The sequence below is a fragment of the Stegostoma tigrinum genome, chromosome 31 (genome assembly GCF_030684315.1).
Source record: "Stegostoma tigrinum isolate sSteTig4 chromosome 31, sSteTig4.hap1, whole genome shotgun sequence".
In the NCBI taxonomy this organism is placed as follows: Eukaryota; Metazoa; Chordata; class Chondrichthyes; order Orectolobiformes; family Stegostomatidae; genus Stegostoma; species Stegostoma tigrinum.
The window spans coordinates 35,760,511-35,774,688 of NC_081384.1; the positions used below are offsets into that span (position 1 = coordinate 35,760,511).

The following is a 14,178-nucleotide window of genomic DNA, read 5'->3' on the forward strand; positions in this document are numbered from 1 at the left end:
TTAGTGTCATCCACAAACTTACTAATCATGGCTTGTACATTCTCATCCAAATCATTGATATAGATGACAAACAGCAATGGACCCAGCACTGATCCCTGAGGCACACCACTGGTCACTGACCTCCTGGCCGACAAGCATCCTTCCACTATTACCCTCTATTTCCTACCATCGAGCCAATTGTGTATCCAATTTGCCAGCTGTCCCTGGATTCCATGCAATCCAACCTTCCAGAACTGCCCACCATGCGGAACTTTATCAAACACCTTACTGAAATCCAGATAGATGTCTACTGCCCTGTCCTCATCAACCTTCCTGGTCACTTTATTGAAGAACTTGAGAAAATTTGTGAGGTATGTTCTCCCACGCATAAGGCCATGCTGCCTATTCCTAATCAAACCCTGTCTTTATAAAGACATGTGTATCTTATCCCTCAGATTCTTCTCGAGTAACTTACCTACCACAGATATTAGGTTTCCTGATCTATAATTCCCAGATTTTTCTTTGCAGCCCTCCTTGAATAATGGCACAACATTCACTACCCTCCGGTCTGCCATGCCAAGTGGGCTAGATTGTGAAGAAATCTAGCAGCTCCAAATTGTACATCAATGAGGCACTGGGGGCCATCGACAACAATCTGTAAGCTCATGGTCCAGCATATCACCCGCTGTAATATGATTATCAAGCCGGGGATCAACTCTGGTTCCGTGAAAAGTGACAGAGAGCAATCCAGCATCAGGCACACCTCAAACTGTCTTCAGCTGTTTTGCTCTCGCACCCATATGGCATCATCAAAGTGGGTGGTGCTTATGGCATTCCCCAGTATTAACCCTTTCGTATCCATATGGACACGCTGGAGAGTCACACCCAAGTCACTATTATGGGCCTTGAATCCACAGTATCTGACTCTGAGCCTAACATGCTACTAACTGAGCCACGGCCTTTATCATTTTAGCTACACTCAGAATACAAATGCAATCTTCCACCCATGTAAGGAAAATGAGAAGGACAGAGTTTCAACAGAAAGATCAAGCATTTCTATCTGCTGTGAGGTCTCACTGGTCAAGCAGCAGCTAGTCAGGCAGATTACTATTTGGCCACACATTGATATCGGGCACATATGGAACTGATATCACCTAATGAGGAAATAAATGTGCAGGGAGAGTGAACGGTTGCCTGAGTAGGATTATATTGGCGAATACCTTCGTCTTTATAACCGCTGAGGTTTTTGTTTAAGGACATCTGAGCTCTGCGGCTTGTTAATAACATAGTCCTGTTCTATAAAAATACACACACACAAAATCTGGACAAGTCAAAACGATACAACTTCACTGTGAATGCAGCAGCAGCAGCAGAGCCCGGTGCTGCTGTTTCAACACAGTTTTGTTTCCATTGTCTAATGCTTTGTCCCTTTGTTTTTACCAAAGTTGGTTTTCATGGTTAAATATAAATGATCTTTGGAAACATCCAAGGTGGTTATTCAGAGTTTTGTTTTCTGGCCACTTGATGGGAAATTATATAACGATAAAACCCGGGATGACCTGCCCCAGATTAAATCCAGTATTTTTGTTTTGGTTTGTTTTTGAGATCTGGGCACTGCTGGCAAAGCTACTATTTGGAGTTATAGAGTTATACAGCATGGAAACAGGCCCTTTGGCCCAAACTGGTCTGTGCTGACCATGGTGCCCACTCAGCTGGTTCCAATTGCCCGCATTTGGTCCATATCCCTGTAAATCATTCTCATCCATGTACCTAGTGTTTTTTAAATGTTGCTATTGTACCTGCCTCAACCACTTTCTCTGACAACCCATTCCATATATGTATCATTCTCTGTGTGAAGAAGTTACCCCTCAGGTCCTCCTTAAATCCTCCTCCTCTCACCTGAAACCTGTGCCCTGTAGTTTTCAATTCCCCATCCCTGGGAAGAAGACTATATGCATTCATCCTATCTATGCCCGTCATGATTTAATACACCTCAATAAGATTACCCCTCATTCTCCTACGTTCAAATCAAAAAGCCCTATCCTGACCAACCTCTCCCTACAACTCAGGCCAACTCGTCCTGGCAATATCCTCGTAAATCTTCTTTGCACACTTTCCAGTTTAACTATACCTTTCCTATAAAACTGGGCCAAACGGGGAGGGAATGGCCTGGTGATATTATTGCTGGCCTGTTAATCCAGAGACCCAGATAACCTTATGGGGACCCGGGTTCAAATCCTGACACAGCAGATGGTGAGTTTGAATTCAATAAATGTCTGGAATTAAAGAATCTAATGATGACCGTGAATCTGTTGTTGATTGTTGGAAAAACCTATCTGGTTCATTAATGTTCCTTAGGGAAGGAATCTGCCATCCTTCCTTGGTCTAGACTACATGTGACTCCAGGCCCACAGCTAAGACCCTCTGGGCAGTTAGGGATGGACCATAAATGTTGTCCTCGCCAGCGAAGCCCTCATCCTGTGAATGAATAAAAAAAAGTGCAACATCACCAACAACTTTTACAACTGTAATAGAACCTCCCAACTCCTACGCTCAGTGCCTTGACCGATGAAGGCCAGAGTGCTAAATGCCTTCTTTACCACCCAGTCCATCTGTGATGCTGAATTCAATGAACTATGTCCATGTTCTCCTGGGTCCCTCTGTTCTACAGCACTCCTCAGGTCCTTACCATTTATTGTGTAAGTCCTACCTTGATTTGACTTTTCAAAGTGCAACACCTCACACTTACCTGTATTGAATTGCATTTGCCAGTTCTCAGCCCACTTCCATCTCTGATCAAGATCCCTCTGTAATTTTTGATAACCTTCCTCGCTATCAACGATACCTCCAAATTGTGTATCATCTGCAAACTTACTAATCATGCCTTGTACATTCACATCCAGATCGTTTATGTGAATCACAGATAGCAGAGGTCCCAGCATCGAGCCCTGTGGCACACCATTAGTCGCAGGCCTCCAGTCTGAGAAATAACCTTCAGCCATCACCCTCTGTTTCCTCCCATCGAACCAATTTTGAATCCAATTAGCTAGCTCACTTTGGACCCCATGCCCCCTAACCTTCATGACTAGCCTGCTGTGTGGGACCTTGTCAAAGGCCTTACTAATGTCCTTATAGACATCATTCACTGCCCTACCCTTGTCTATCCTCTTGGTTATCTCTTTTTAAAAAAGTCTTAAAGATTTGTCAGACATGACTTCCCTTGCACAAATCCACGCTGACCATCCCTAATCAGAGCTTGACTGTCCAAATGTTGGTTGATCCTGATCCTCCGTATCCTCTCCAATAACTTGCCTACCATTGACGTCAGGCTCACTGGTCTGTAGTTCTGTGGCTCATCATTGCTACCTTTCTTAAACGATAGAACAACATTAGTCACCTTCCAGTCTTCTGGAACTTCACCAGTGCCTAAAGATGAAGCAAAAATCTCTCCAAGGGCCTCTGTGATTTCTTCTCCAGCCTCCCACAATGACAGAGGATGGACTTGATCAGGCCTAGGAGAATTATCCACCTTAATACACTTCAAGGCTGAAAAAACCTCCTCTCGGGTAATGTGTATGCAGTCCAAAACATCCCCACTTCTTTCCCTTATTAGCATCCACTATTCTCTTCTCAGTAAACAGGGAGGAGAAATATTCATTAAAAATCTCCCACCTCCTGTGGCTCCACACCTAGACAGCCATGCTGATCTTTAAGGGGACCTATTTCTCCCTCACTGTCCTCTTACTCTTATTATAGCTATAGAACCTCTTGGGATTATCTTTAACCTTATCTGCCAGATCCATCTCATCCTATTTTTGCTCTTCCGATTTCCGTCTAAAGTGTGCTGCTACACTTTTTATAGTCATCTACGGATTCGCTTGAGCCCAATAGCTTAAACCCGAGGTATGCCTGTATTTATTGTCTGGTCCAAGATATCCTTGAGATACTGGTGATGGGCTTCTTTACTGTAGCAGTGTTTTATATAACCGATTGGGTTTTTGAGGAGGACTTGTTGGCCTGGAGCTGGCAGGGCATAGAGTCCTGTCTGGGAGAGGGAAGCCAGTTTCCTTTCTGAAAGGGAATTTGTGTTCCTGTTGGGTTTTTACAACAATCTAGCCATACCAGTCTTTCTTTGTGGTAGTTTCAAAAAGATCTCAAATTCACACATTGCCCTTGTTGAGGTTTGAACTCTTGCTGCCTGAAGTTATTGGCGCTGTTCATTTGACAGTAGTGAGTAATGTAACCACAGTGCTGCTGTGCTGTTAATTGATTCAGGAGGCTCTGTCTTACGAGCGTACAAACAAAGAACAGGAGTAAACCACTCAACTCTGCGGGTCTGCTCCATCATTCAATGAGATCATGGCTGATCCGATTTTTAACCCCAACTCTACATTCCTGCGTATCCTGCAATAATCTTTCATCCCCATCAAAAGCAACATTCATGATGGATGATCACAATTCAGCATATTTTTGACTTTGCCCCAATATCTTCACACATACAAAATAAAACTGAAAGACAGACGTCTGGGTGGGGACATAAATAGGAAGGGCTTAGAGGGATATAGGCTAAATGCTGACAAATGAGACTAGATTAGTTTATGATATATGGTTGGCATGGACACGTTGGATCAAAGGGCCTGTTTCCATGCTGTACATGTCTATGACTCTATAACTGTGGATGCTGGAAATTGAAAACAAAACCAGAAATTGCTGGAAAAGCTCAGAATCTCTGCCAGCATCTGTGGAGAAAAAGCAGAGGTAATGTTTCAGGTCCAGTTCCGAAGGGTCAGTGGATCCTAAATGTTAACTCTGCTTTCTCTCCACAGATGCTGCCAGACTGGATGAGTTTTTCCAGCAATTTTTGTTTTTATCTCCACACATACGCATTGCTGCAGGGGACCTCCGGTTGATTTTGCCCCATTCCTGATTTAATCTATTTACAGCACTATTTATGGCTACCCCAGCCACAACCAGCATTGAGCAGGGGCTTACTTATTCATCCTGAAGGTCTGCAGCATAAGCCAGTTGTGAGGGCTGGTGGGATAGTTCTGTTGTGGTGTCTTTATTTCTGGTTTAATAGCTGGCTAAATGATTAGGCAGGTTATGGTGTTATTAAAGTGTTAATGTAAACTAGAAGGATCGAAACTGCCTTCAGCAAAGGAAAGCTTATTTTTGGCAGTGGGATACCAATTGCAGCAAATTCCCAAGTGTTCAGTCCAGCATCTTACTGACGACTGTTAAACTGTTACACTTAATGTATATTTGCCAGCTGAAAGTGGTTTACACCGTAATTATTGAGATTTCTTTCATCCCCTATGGCTACATTGTGTTGCAGTTTGACAGAGCAGTGTGTTTACTACCATTCATTGTCTAAGCTATTAATTCATTCTCACACTGATTCATTTGTAAATGTTGGCTGCCATTTTGGCCTGTCTCAAATATCCAGGATTATTGCTTTTTGTCAAAAATCTAAGCAGGACAGGGACTAAATCCCAGGGCCCTGATATTCCAGTTTCTGTTACTGATCTTGCTTTGTGCCACATGCTGCAGGGGCCTTGTGGTGTTCGATCTCCTTGTTGAAGACTCTCAGTAATTTTTATTTCTGCCCACAGTTTGTGGCGATTGACTCTCCAGCTCTCTCTTAAAAGCCAGGGTTTTGCTGTCTGTCACTTCTTACTTTAATCATTTCTGGGCTTCCCACTCCAGAAACAGCATGAACCACCTAAAGAATCTGAAACCCTTGCTTGGAAAAGAGGGTGAAGTTTCGGGTACAGCAATGGAGCCTTTTGCTCTTTGATCTGTGAACACTGCAGTGACAGAAAACCCATCTATACTTAAATGATTATTTGTTCAGCAAGTTAATCTGGCTGCACCACAGGTCACAGAGGACATAGGCAGGTAAGAAGCTAGTTAATGAAGGAGACTGAGCTTAATCAACCTGCTGTTTTTAATGTGTAATAGTGCAATAATACTTGGCTGGTTTGTGTGCATGCATGCCTCCTGGCTGGTGGCTTGCTGTGTCACACAGGAATGCTGAATGTATGAACTGAGCCTTCTGTTGCAGGTTATAAAGGCGGTTGTGTGGTGCTGGCGACCGGAAATTCTGTTGGATTATGGGATGTGAAAGATTGCAACAGCTTCAGGGCCAAGTACATCTGCAGGCAAAACCTGGCAACCTCTGTCGATCCAGGAACTGGACCGGCCGCAGTGACTCCCACACCTAGTGTGACAGGAAGCTGCCCTACAGGATGGTCCTCATCCCCGACTCTGCGATACTGCTATAAGGTAAGGAAAATAAGTTTCCTCACTCATCAATTCCTGTGATCGTACGCCCTGGAATTCCCTCCTAAATTTCTACATCTTTCCACTTCTTTCTCCTCCTAGTGCAGTGCTTCTTAAAGTCTGCCACTTTGAGCTTTCCATAAGTCTCTCAACATCAAACTCTGATAATGTTCCTGTGATGTCCCTCGGGACACTTTGCTACATTTAAGGCACTGCAAGCTTTCATTTTCCAAGGTTTTCATCCTCCGGATATGTTTCAGATAGGAAATGGGTCAAAATTTGATTATGGCACTGATCTCTCACTGTCTAAACATTACTCTAAACAAGAGCCTTGTAAAAATGATGTGATGCAACAATGTATGAGGGCATGTTTATTTTAGGAACAGATTCAGAACCGCTTTTCTGGCAGCTGTGATTAAATCACTTTATATATAAACAGTCATGTAATAAGACTGGGTTCAAAGCAAAGCTCCTCACACAGTCAGCACAAGAAGATTTCAGAATGTGTACACTCATTGTCACGGTTGTGGATTGGATTGACTGGGATGGTAGAGCGATGTTGCCAAAGTGAGGGCCAAAGTTGAGAATACAGCTTCAGAAACAATTTGCTCCATCGCAGAACAAGTTCTATTGATATATGAACAGAAAACGGTGGAAATGCTCAGCAGGTCAGGCAGAGTCTGTAGAGAGAGAATCACAGTTAATGTCATAAGGCAGTATCCTCTCAGGGAGCCTATATGGAGATTGTAGGAGGACAGGAAATGGGTGAGAAGTATGGAAATTGGGATAGACACATCAAGGGCACTGTTGATTTCAGTCAAGGACAAGGGTAAAAGTTGTCAAACAGCTGGTATGAAAGGTAGTTTAAGCAGAGTACATCCAATTGTGACTCAGAAACTGGGAAACTTCTGAATGATCTATTATTGAGGCTGCAGCTCGTTACAGTGGGTTGGAAAACTGGATTCTTCAGCTTCCTTGAACTGAGATTAAGGGCCCCCAGGTCATCTGTTGAGGCGGTAGAGATGGGTGGGCTATATGGATGGGTGATATAATTCCCTTTACTTGTTGAAAAGGGTGTGCAAAAATCCACAACTTCTATAGTATTGTGTGCAGATTATGTTTGATTGATTAGATTACAGCTACCCACTTACATGTATTGGTCACATAGGCATAGAGTGATAGAGCACGGAGACAGACATGTGCTGATGAGCTGTTATTTTTAATTTAACATAGGAGCAGTGGTTGGCCATTGAGTCCCATCCACCTGTTCCACCATTCAGTCAGATTATGGTTTTTATCTACACTATAATTCAATCACCCACCTTGACTCTGTAACGTTCTTTTCACATTCATTCACAAGATGTGGGCATCGCTAGCTAGGCCAGCATTTCCTAGACTTGAGGAGACTGAGCTGTCTTCTTCAACTGCAGTAATCTAATGAGGGTAGATATATCCACAGCACTATTAGAAAGGGAATTATACGATTCTGATCCAGTAACAGGGAAGGGATGAAGATGTATTTATGAGTCATGACAGTATGTGGCTTGAAGGGGAGATGGCAGGGAGAGGAATTTTCATGATCCTGCTGCCTTTTATCCTGGGTGGTACGACCATTATTAGCTTTGCTGACAAAAGTCAGTACTGAAATGTTCAACTAACCTCAAGCCTCAATTACTTCAAAGTGAGAGAATCCTGGATTTCCGTTTTATTTTGTGTGAAGAAACGCTTTCTGACAACGTGGTCAGGCTTTAATTTTAAGCTTCAGCCCCTTCGTTCTGCATGTTGCCACCAGAGAAAATGGTTTCTGTTTAATGGCCATATTGACCTCTTTAATCATCTTAAAACACCTTACTTCAATCACCTCTTAATGTTTACCATATTTACTATAAAAGGAGATTTTTTCATACTATGCATAACACCGTAGGAGATTGATATTAAAAATTGTGAGTTCTATATAATGTTACACAGCTTTTAGTTTTTAAAATAGACAAAAATGGAAAGAGACTACAAAGGGACTGAGGACATATGGAAGAGCAAAGGGAATACAGGAAAGAGAAAAGATTGTACAGAATATAGGCAGGCAGAAGGCAAACAGTGAATATTGGGAAGGTAGACAAGAAGAAACAAATGGAGCAGGGCCGAAGTATGGTGCCTGCAAGAAGCCTCCAACATGAGGTGTAGAGCATGTAGATATGGGGATGATACCAAGCCAGAGCATTAAGAACTAAACTAGCTCAGATTGTATGGTATCACTGATGTAGAGTAGGCAAGTAGGACTGGATTGGTTAATATAAACACAACACACAGTGGGTCAAATGGCATCACCTTGACTGTGCTGCTGTGATTCTGTAAACACAGCTGTAGCTTTAGATACATTGATTGCCCCTTCAAAGTGCCGGACAGGATCACATGAACATGACCTTCTGAAGAAATACAATTGTCTTGATTTAAAATAAGCCCAGCTCAGGTATTCAGTTGTCACATTTGCCAGGAAAATGGGTTGTTCTTTTTGAGCACAAGTTCCTCATTAAACAATGGTTCAATTGCCTATTTCTCTGAGACATTCTCTAAATACTTGACCAACTGTTACAATTTCAGCCTTCCTCTTATCCCTAGTTAAACCCAGTTCTAGCCTGTTTGCTAAGTTTAAAAGTATATCCCTCCTCTGTCTTTCCAAACTTTCTTGGCAAATCTGGGAAGTATCTTCAAAACCCAGAACCTCTTTAGCAATGTTAAGAGTCATTTCCCCCACTCTTGATTGAACCAACCACAGATATTCAAAATTAAACAGATTTTCCATTTCTCACATGTTTTATTTAAAGATCTAGGACTCTAATCCCCAAGTCTGTTTAACCCGCTGTGACCTTTCATACCCTGAATCTGTTCAAGCCTGTTCAGATCTGTTGCGATCCTGTACACAAACTGGCCAGATCCTGGACTTGAACCCCCAATCTGTTATAAAGCAGAGGTTGACCTCTTCTGATAATTAAAATTGAAACGGCCAGAGAGGCTCACCTCACATCCGTTAAAGGAAGTGCAAAACATAGCATAACCTGCCTCTCACCAAACCCCACCCCACAATGTGCTGTAAAAGGAGTGATTAAATAAAATGAGATTCTTTCACTCACACCATAACTAACAAATAACAATTTATTTATCTAACTCACAGCAAACAAATTAACAGAACTACTAACAAAATGGACAATTCCCCCTTAACAGCCAGCTCAGCAAGCCAACCAACCTCAATACTCACAACCCAAGTTACAGATCTACTCCAAAACCTTACTAACTATTCCCAAATGCAACAAAATTCCAATGGTGTGCTGTTCCAATAAATACAAGTGCTGCTTATATCAGCCAAAGTAAAGAAAAATTTAAAATTAATCTCTCAAAATTACGGCCATGGTATGTCTCTGCAGAATGCTCCACGCCCCCTCTGCTGATCCTCAGTCAGGAACGCCTCTCTCCGTCAAATTCTTGTGTTAGAAATGTTAGCTAGAAGTGCAGCTGCACCTTAAGTTAAATGATGGTTACTCCTGAGGGCTTAAAGAATTCTGAGAGAGACAGTGATTTTCTGTTTGGAGCTGATGGTTGTTAATTCTATCAGATGGCAGTTCACACCCTGATTGTCAAATATCTTGCTCATTTGTAACCTCGATGATCTGTCGGTTTCTTACAATAGGATCAGTCCTAGATTGTCAAAACCATCAGATTTAAATTTAATTGGATTTTAGTCCCTAAATGCCTGGTTTAAATTCATTGACTGATATTCAGCCTGGTTGCCTACATAAACTATTGCCTGGATTGCTAACCACACAGCCCCCGGTCCAAATGTTTCAATTTCAGGAACTCTCTGTGCACCTGTTACCGAAAATCTCCAAGCCTAGAAAAAACACATTATCTTTTAAAGGCACCACACACTCTTTCCCCCCTATCATTTTACAAACATCAAATTCTAATGTCCTGCCTTCCGACCCACAAATATTCTACCCGACTTTGCAACACCCTGGCCTTCCCATAGTCCCTTCAGGCATGAGAAAATCACTGAGTATGAATTACAAAGGGCAGTGATTACTGTGCTGTGAATTGGCTTGAACACAGAACAGGAAGGGTGTTGCAATAACAAACAAAATCATTTTTGTTTACATGCTGTGCTAAAAAGTTTCTACAGCTGGTGCTCAATCACCTTTGTTCTTGCTATCAACACAGCACTCAAATAGTACCAGTGGCGAACTGTAACCATAACACAGAGTCATAGAGCACAGAAACTGACCCTTCGGTCCAACTCATCCGTGCTGACCACTTATCCTAAATTAGTCCCATTTGCCAACATTTGGCCCGTGTTCCTCTGACCCCTTCCTATTTATGTACCCGTCCAGATACCTTTAAGAATTGTAATTGTACCAGCCCCTGCCACTTTCACTGGAAGCTCATTCCATTTATGCGCCACCTACTGCATGTAAAGGTTTCCCCTTAGACTGTTTGTAAATCTTTCCACGCTCACCTTAAATCTGTGCCCTCTGGTTTTGGATTCCCCCACTCCGGAGAAAAGACCTTGGCTATTCATCCTATTTTTACTCCTCATGATTTTATAAACTTCTGTTAGGTCACCCCTCAGTGACATAAGATCTCCAGAGTGGTTGATGCAATATAGTATGAAAGAAAAGAAATGCTCCTTTGAAGAACTTAATATTTATTGTAACTTGCTGACCTCATGGCATTGCTCATGATACTTTGGAATCAAAGCACGATCCTGAATAACCAAGGATCTCTCTGTGCAGTAGTACTAAATGCGCCATACAGGCTACTCCAAGCTTTCCCCTTTAAGACACAGCACAAAGGAATTGTCAAGTTATTGCAGATTGTAATAAGCAAGTTGCACTTAATAAGTTTGTTGGGGCTATTAGATGCTCATTGTGGATGAGCATTCCTTTGATCTGAGGAAGGGTGCTGCAAGGGGGGTCATGATTTGTGAGGGGGGATTTATATAACGGCCAAATTTATATCTTCTTGCATTTTTCTGCTTTTATTGATTCACCAACACTATTTCTCTCCCTTTAAGATTTTAGATTTACATTTAGACATATTGTCACATGTATATAAGAGTACAGTGAAATGAGTTTTCTAGCGTGCAAAATGCAAAGTGTTGCCACTCTCCAGTGCCATCTTGAAACCTTATAATGCAAGATTTTAATGCAATAGAGTTCATCTTTCCCTCCTTCTTGTTACCCTCTGCTACTGCTCCATTCGCTGCTTAACATCAGCTAGGGTCTCTGTAACAGGCTCTGGGTTCTTAGTTATTGGACTCTGTTGTCTTCAGTACTCCTGCAACCACCGTGTCCAAACTGGAACCATGGGCCTGGTCTCATACCCCCTGCTCCCTCTCCGATGCTCCTCCAGACATTGCTGCTGGTCGTCATTCGCCAGGATCCTGACTCAGTGCACCTGTACAACTGACACCGAAGCTTCTGTGTGCCTACTTTCTTTAAGCAGCTGACATTGATTTTAGGATGTTAGGAGGTAAGGTTCCTGACTCTGTGTCAGGAATGCTGAGGGATTCCTAGGACTTGCAGGCATCTCCCTGCAACTATGAAATACCTTCCTCAAAAGTATCATGTATCAGGGTTGTAACAATGTTTTTATCAGTTCATACAATCAGTTGGAGATTACTTGTTGACTGAAGGCAATAAGCACTGCAGATGCTGGAAGCCAGAATCTACAGGTGTGAGGCTAGAAAAGCACAGCAGGTCAGACAGCATCCAAGGAGCAGGAAAGTGAAAATTTCAGGCTGAAACCCTTTGTCAGAATTTTTTCTGTGGCATGACATTTGCTTATAAATTGTTGGCCATTCTCTCTGAGCCCAGAGAGAGGGACAGGCAAAATAAGCGGTAAAATTACTACTTTTGTCTGCACAACCTCAGCATTATGAAGTGTAATGGAAGGTTATGGGAAAGTTTCCATCCATTCAAATTATTCACAATATTTGCCTGCCAGAAGCACTTCTCTCTGTTTCGATGTCAAGATTTTCAATTTCCTACCTTTCAGACTGACGTCTCACTCCTCAGTTGTTAATTCTCCCAGTCTAATAATTGAATCAATCATGGGGAGCTGATCTCAACTCCCATGTAGAACTGAAGGAATGTGTACTGTTCCATGTTTATCTTTGGAATGAGATGTTAAACAGAGATGTTCTCTGCCTCTTTTAAGTGGATATATAAAATTCTACAGCACTGTTTGAACAAGAATTGGGAACCCCTGCCCCCATCCCAAACAATTCTGATGAATTATTCTGATGAATTGAGTCAATGGACTCAAAACATAAAACTCTGCTTTCTTCCCAGAGATGTTGCCAGACTTGCTGAGATGTGCCAGCAATTTTTCGCCAGTCTTCGTTTCAGATCTCCAGCATCCGCAGTTCTTTGTTTCGTTTTACCCTACAACAGCGAATTCTGTGCTTCTCCACTTCAGGCCTCTGGGTGCATCCTTGTTTTTGATTGGTCCACCATATATGCCTGCCTGGGGCTCTTAATTCTGCAGGTGCCCTTCTAAACTTCTGCACCACATTCCCGTTCAGCAACATGCCAGTTACCTTCTATCTCATGCCTGTCCTAACATCACCTTAAACAACTCCGTCAGATTTGCTTTGATGCATCTGTCGAGTGGCTTGGGATGGTTTGCTGGTTCAATCTAAATGCGTTGTTACAGGAATATATGCAGATTCTCAGAAGCTTTAGTGTTCATCAAGACTTTCTGTCAAGATTTACGGAGTTTCAATGTAGTTCAGTTCCTTCGCATTGTTAGTCTACTCAATTAATCCTGCTCCATAGGCACCAGACAGTGCTCTGGAGATCAGCCCAGTCGGAAGGACTTGTGTGTATTCACTAACAAAGTGCATTGGCGACTGAACAGCTTATCAGTTCATGCCAACTTGAATCAATCTGGTTGACAGAAGTAACCAAAATTAATTAATTTTTGAAAATAGTCTTACTGACATGGTCTGTGTTTAAAAGTAAATCACTGTTACCCTTGCTTTTGAGGGAAGACCAGACTGAAGCCTGGTTTATTAATGGGTGATCTGGTTATAAAGACCAGGATTATCATACTGGTCATCAGAGAGGTATTCAGTGTAATTCTTTCCAGTCATTCCAAGTCAGAGCTGCTGTGTCTGTTCTCTGTAACTGCTGTCTATCAGGATCAGTATTTTAACAAAATTCCCCTGACCCAGAGCATTGCTGAAGATTGCATCAGAATCTGGCTTTATGTGCAGTCCAGATGGTGCTAGCTGCGTGTGGAGGCGTGCTCAGATGCAGCTAGCATTGAATCCACAGGGCCCTTTAAACACCTAGTACTGTCTATCATTCACTCTGCTCAGAGTAACCTGATCTTGCACACAGGATTGGCAACAAGTAATTACAGTTTATCAGCTTTTGATATTGAACCAAGCACCAAACTGCAACTCATAGAATCCATACAGTGTAGAATTAGGCCATTCGGCCCAACAAACCCATACCAACTCCCCCCCTCTGCCCTGTAACCTTATATTTCCCATGGCTAAACCACCTAACAGACACATCCCTCAACACTTTGGGCAATTTAGCATGGCCAATCCACCTAAGCTGCACTTCGTTGGACTGTGGGAGGAAAGCGGGGCACCCAGAGGAAACCCACGCAGACACGGGGAGAATGTTCAGACTCTACACAGACAGTTGCCGGAGGTCTGGTGCTAGGAGGCAGCAGTGCAAACCACTGAATCACTGTGCTGCCCGGTTTGGGGCGAATCCATTTTTACTCCAAATGGAAAATGCAGCAGTAAGGGAGGAGATTACAGAGAGTCGCTAAACAGTGAATAATCAGTACTGGAAGCTTCCAGTCTGCAAACCAAACATTCCTGACCCTATTTCCTGTTTACATCTGACA

At 42.6% G+C, this 14,178-nt stretch overlaps 1 protein-coding gene across 1 annotated transcript in view; it reads left to right on the forward strand.

Moving 5' to 3' along the window:
- The window catches only part of mrc2 (mannose receptor, C type 2), a 248,976-nt gene that overhangs the window by 144,817 nt on the left and 89,981 nt on the right, over window positions 1-14,178 (forward strand). Inside the window, exon 12 of the mRNA XM_048560554.2 lies at window positions 6,044-6,264. Within this exon, the coding sequence (XP_048416511.1) occupies window positions 6,044-6,264 (221 nt within the window). The remainder of the gene's footprint in view (window positions 1-6,043; window positions 6,265-14,178) is intronic.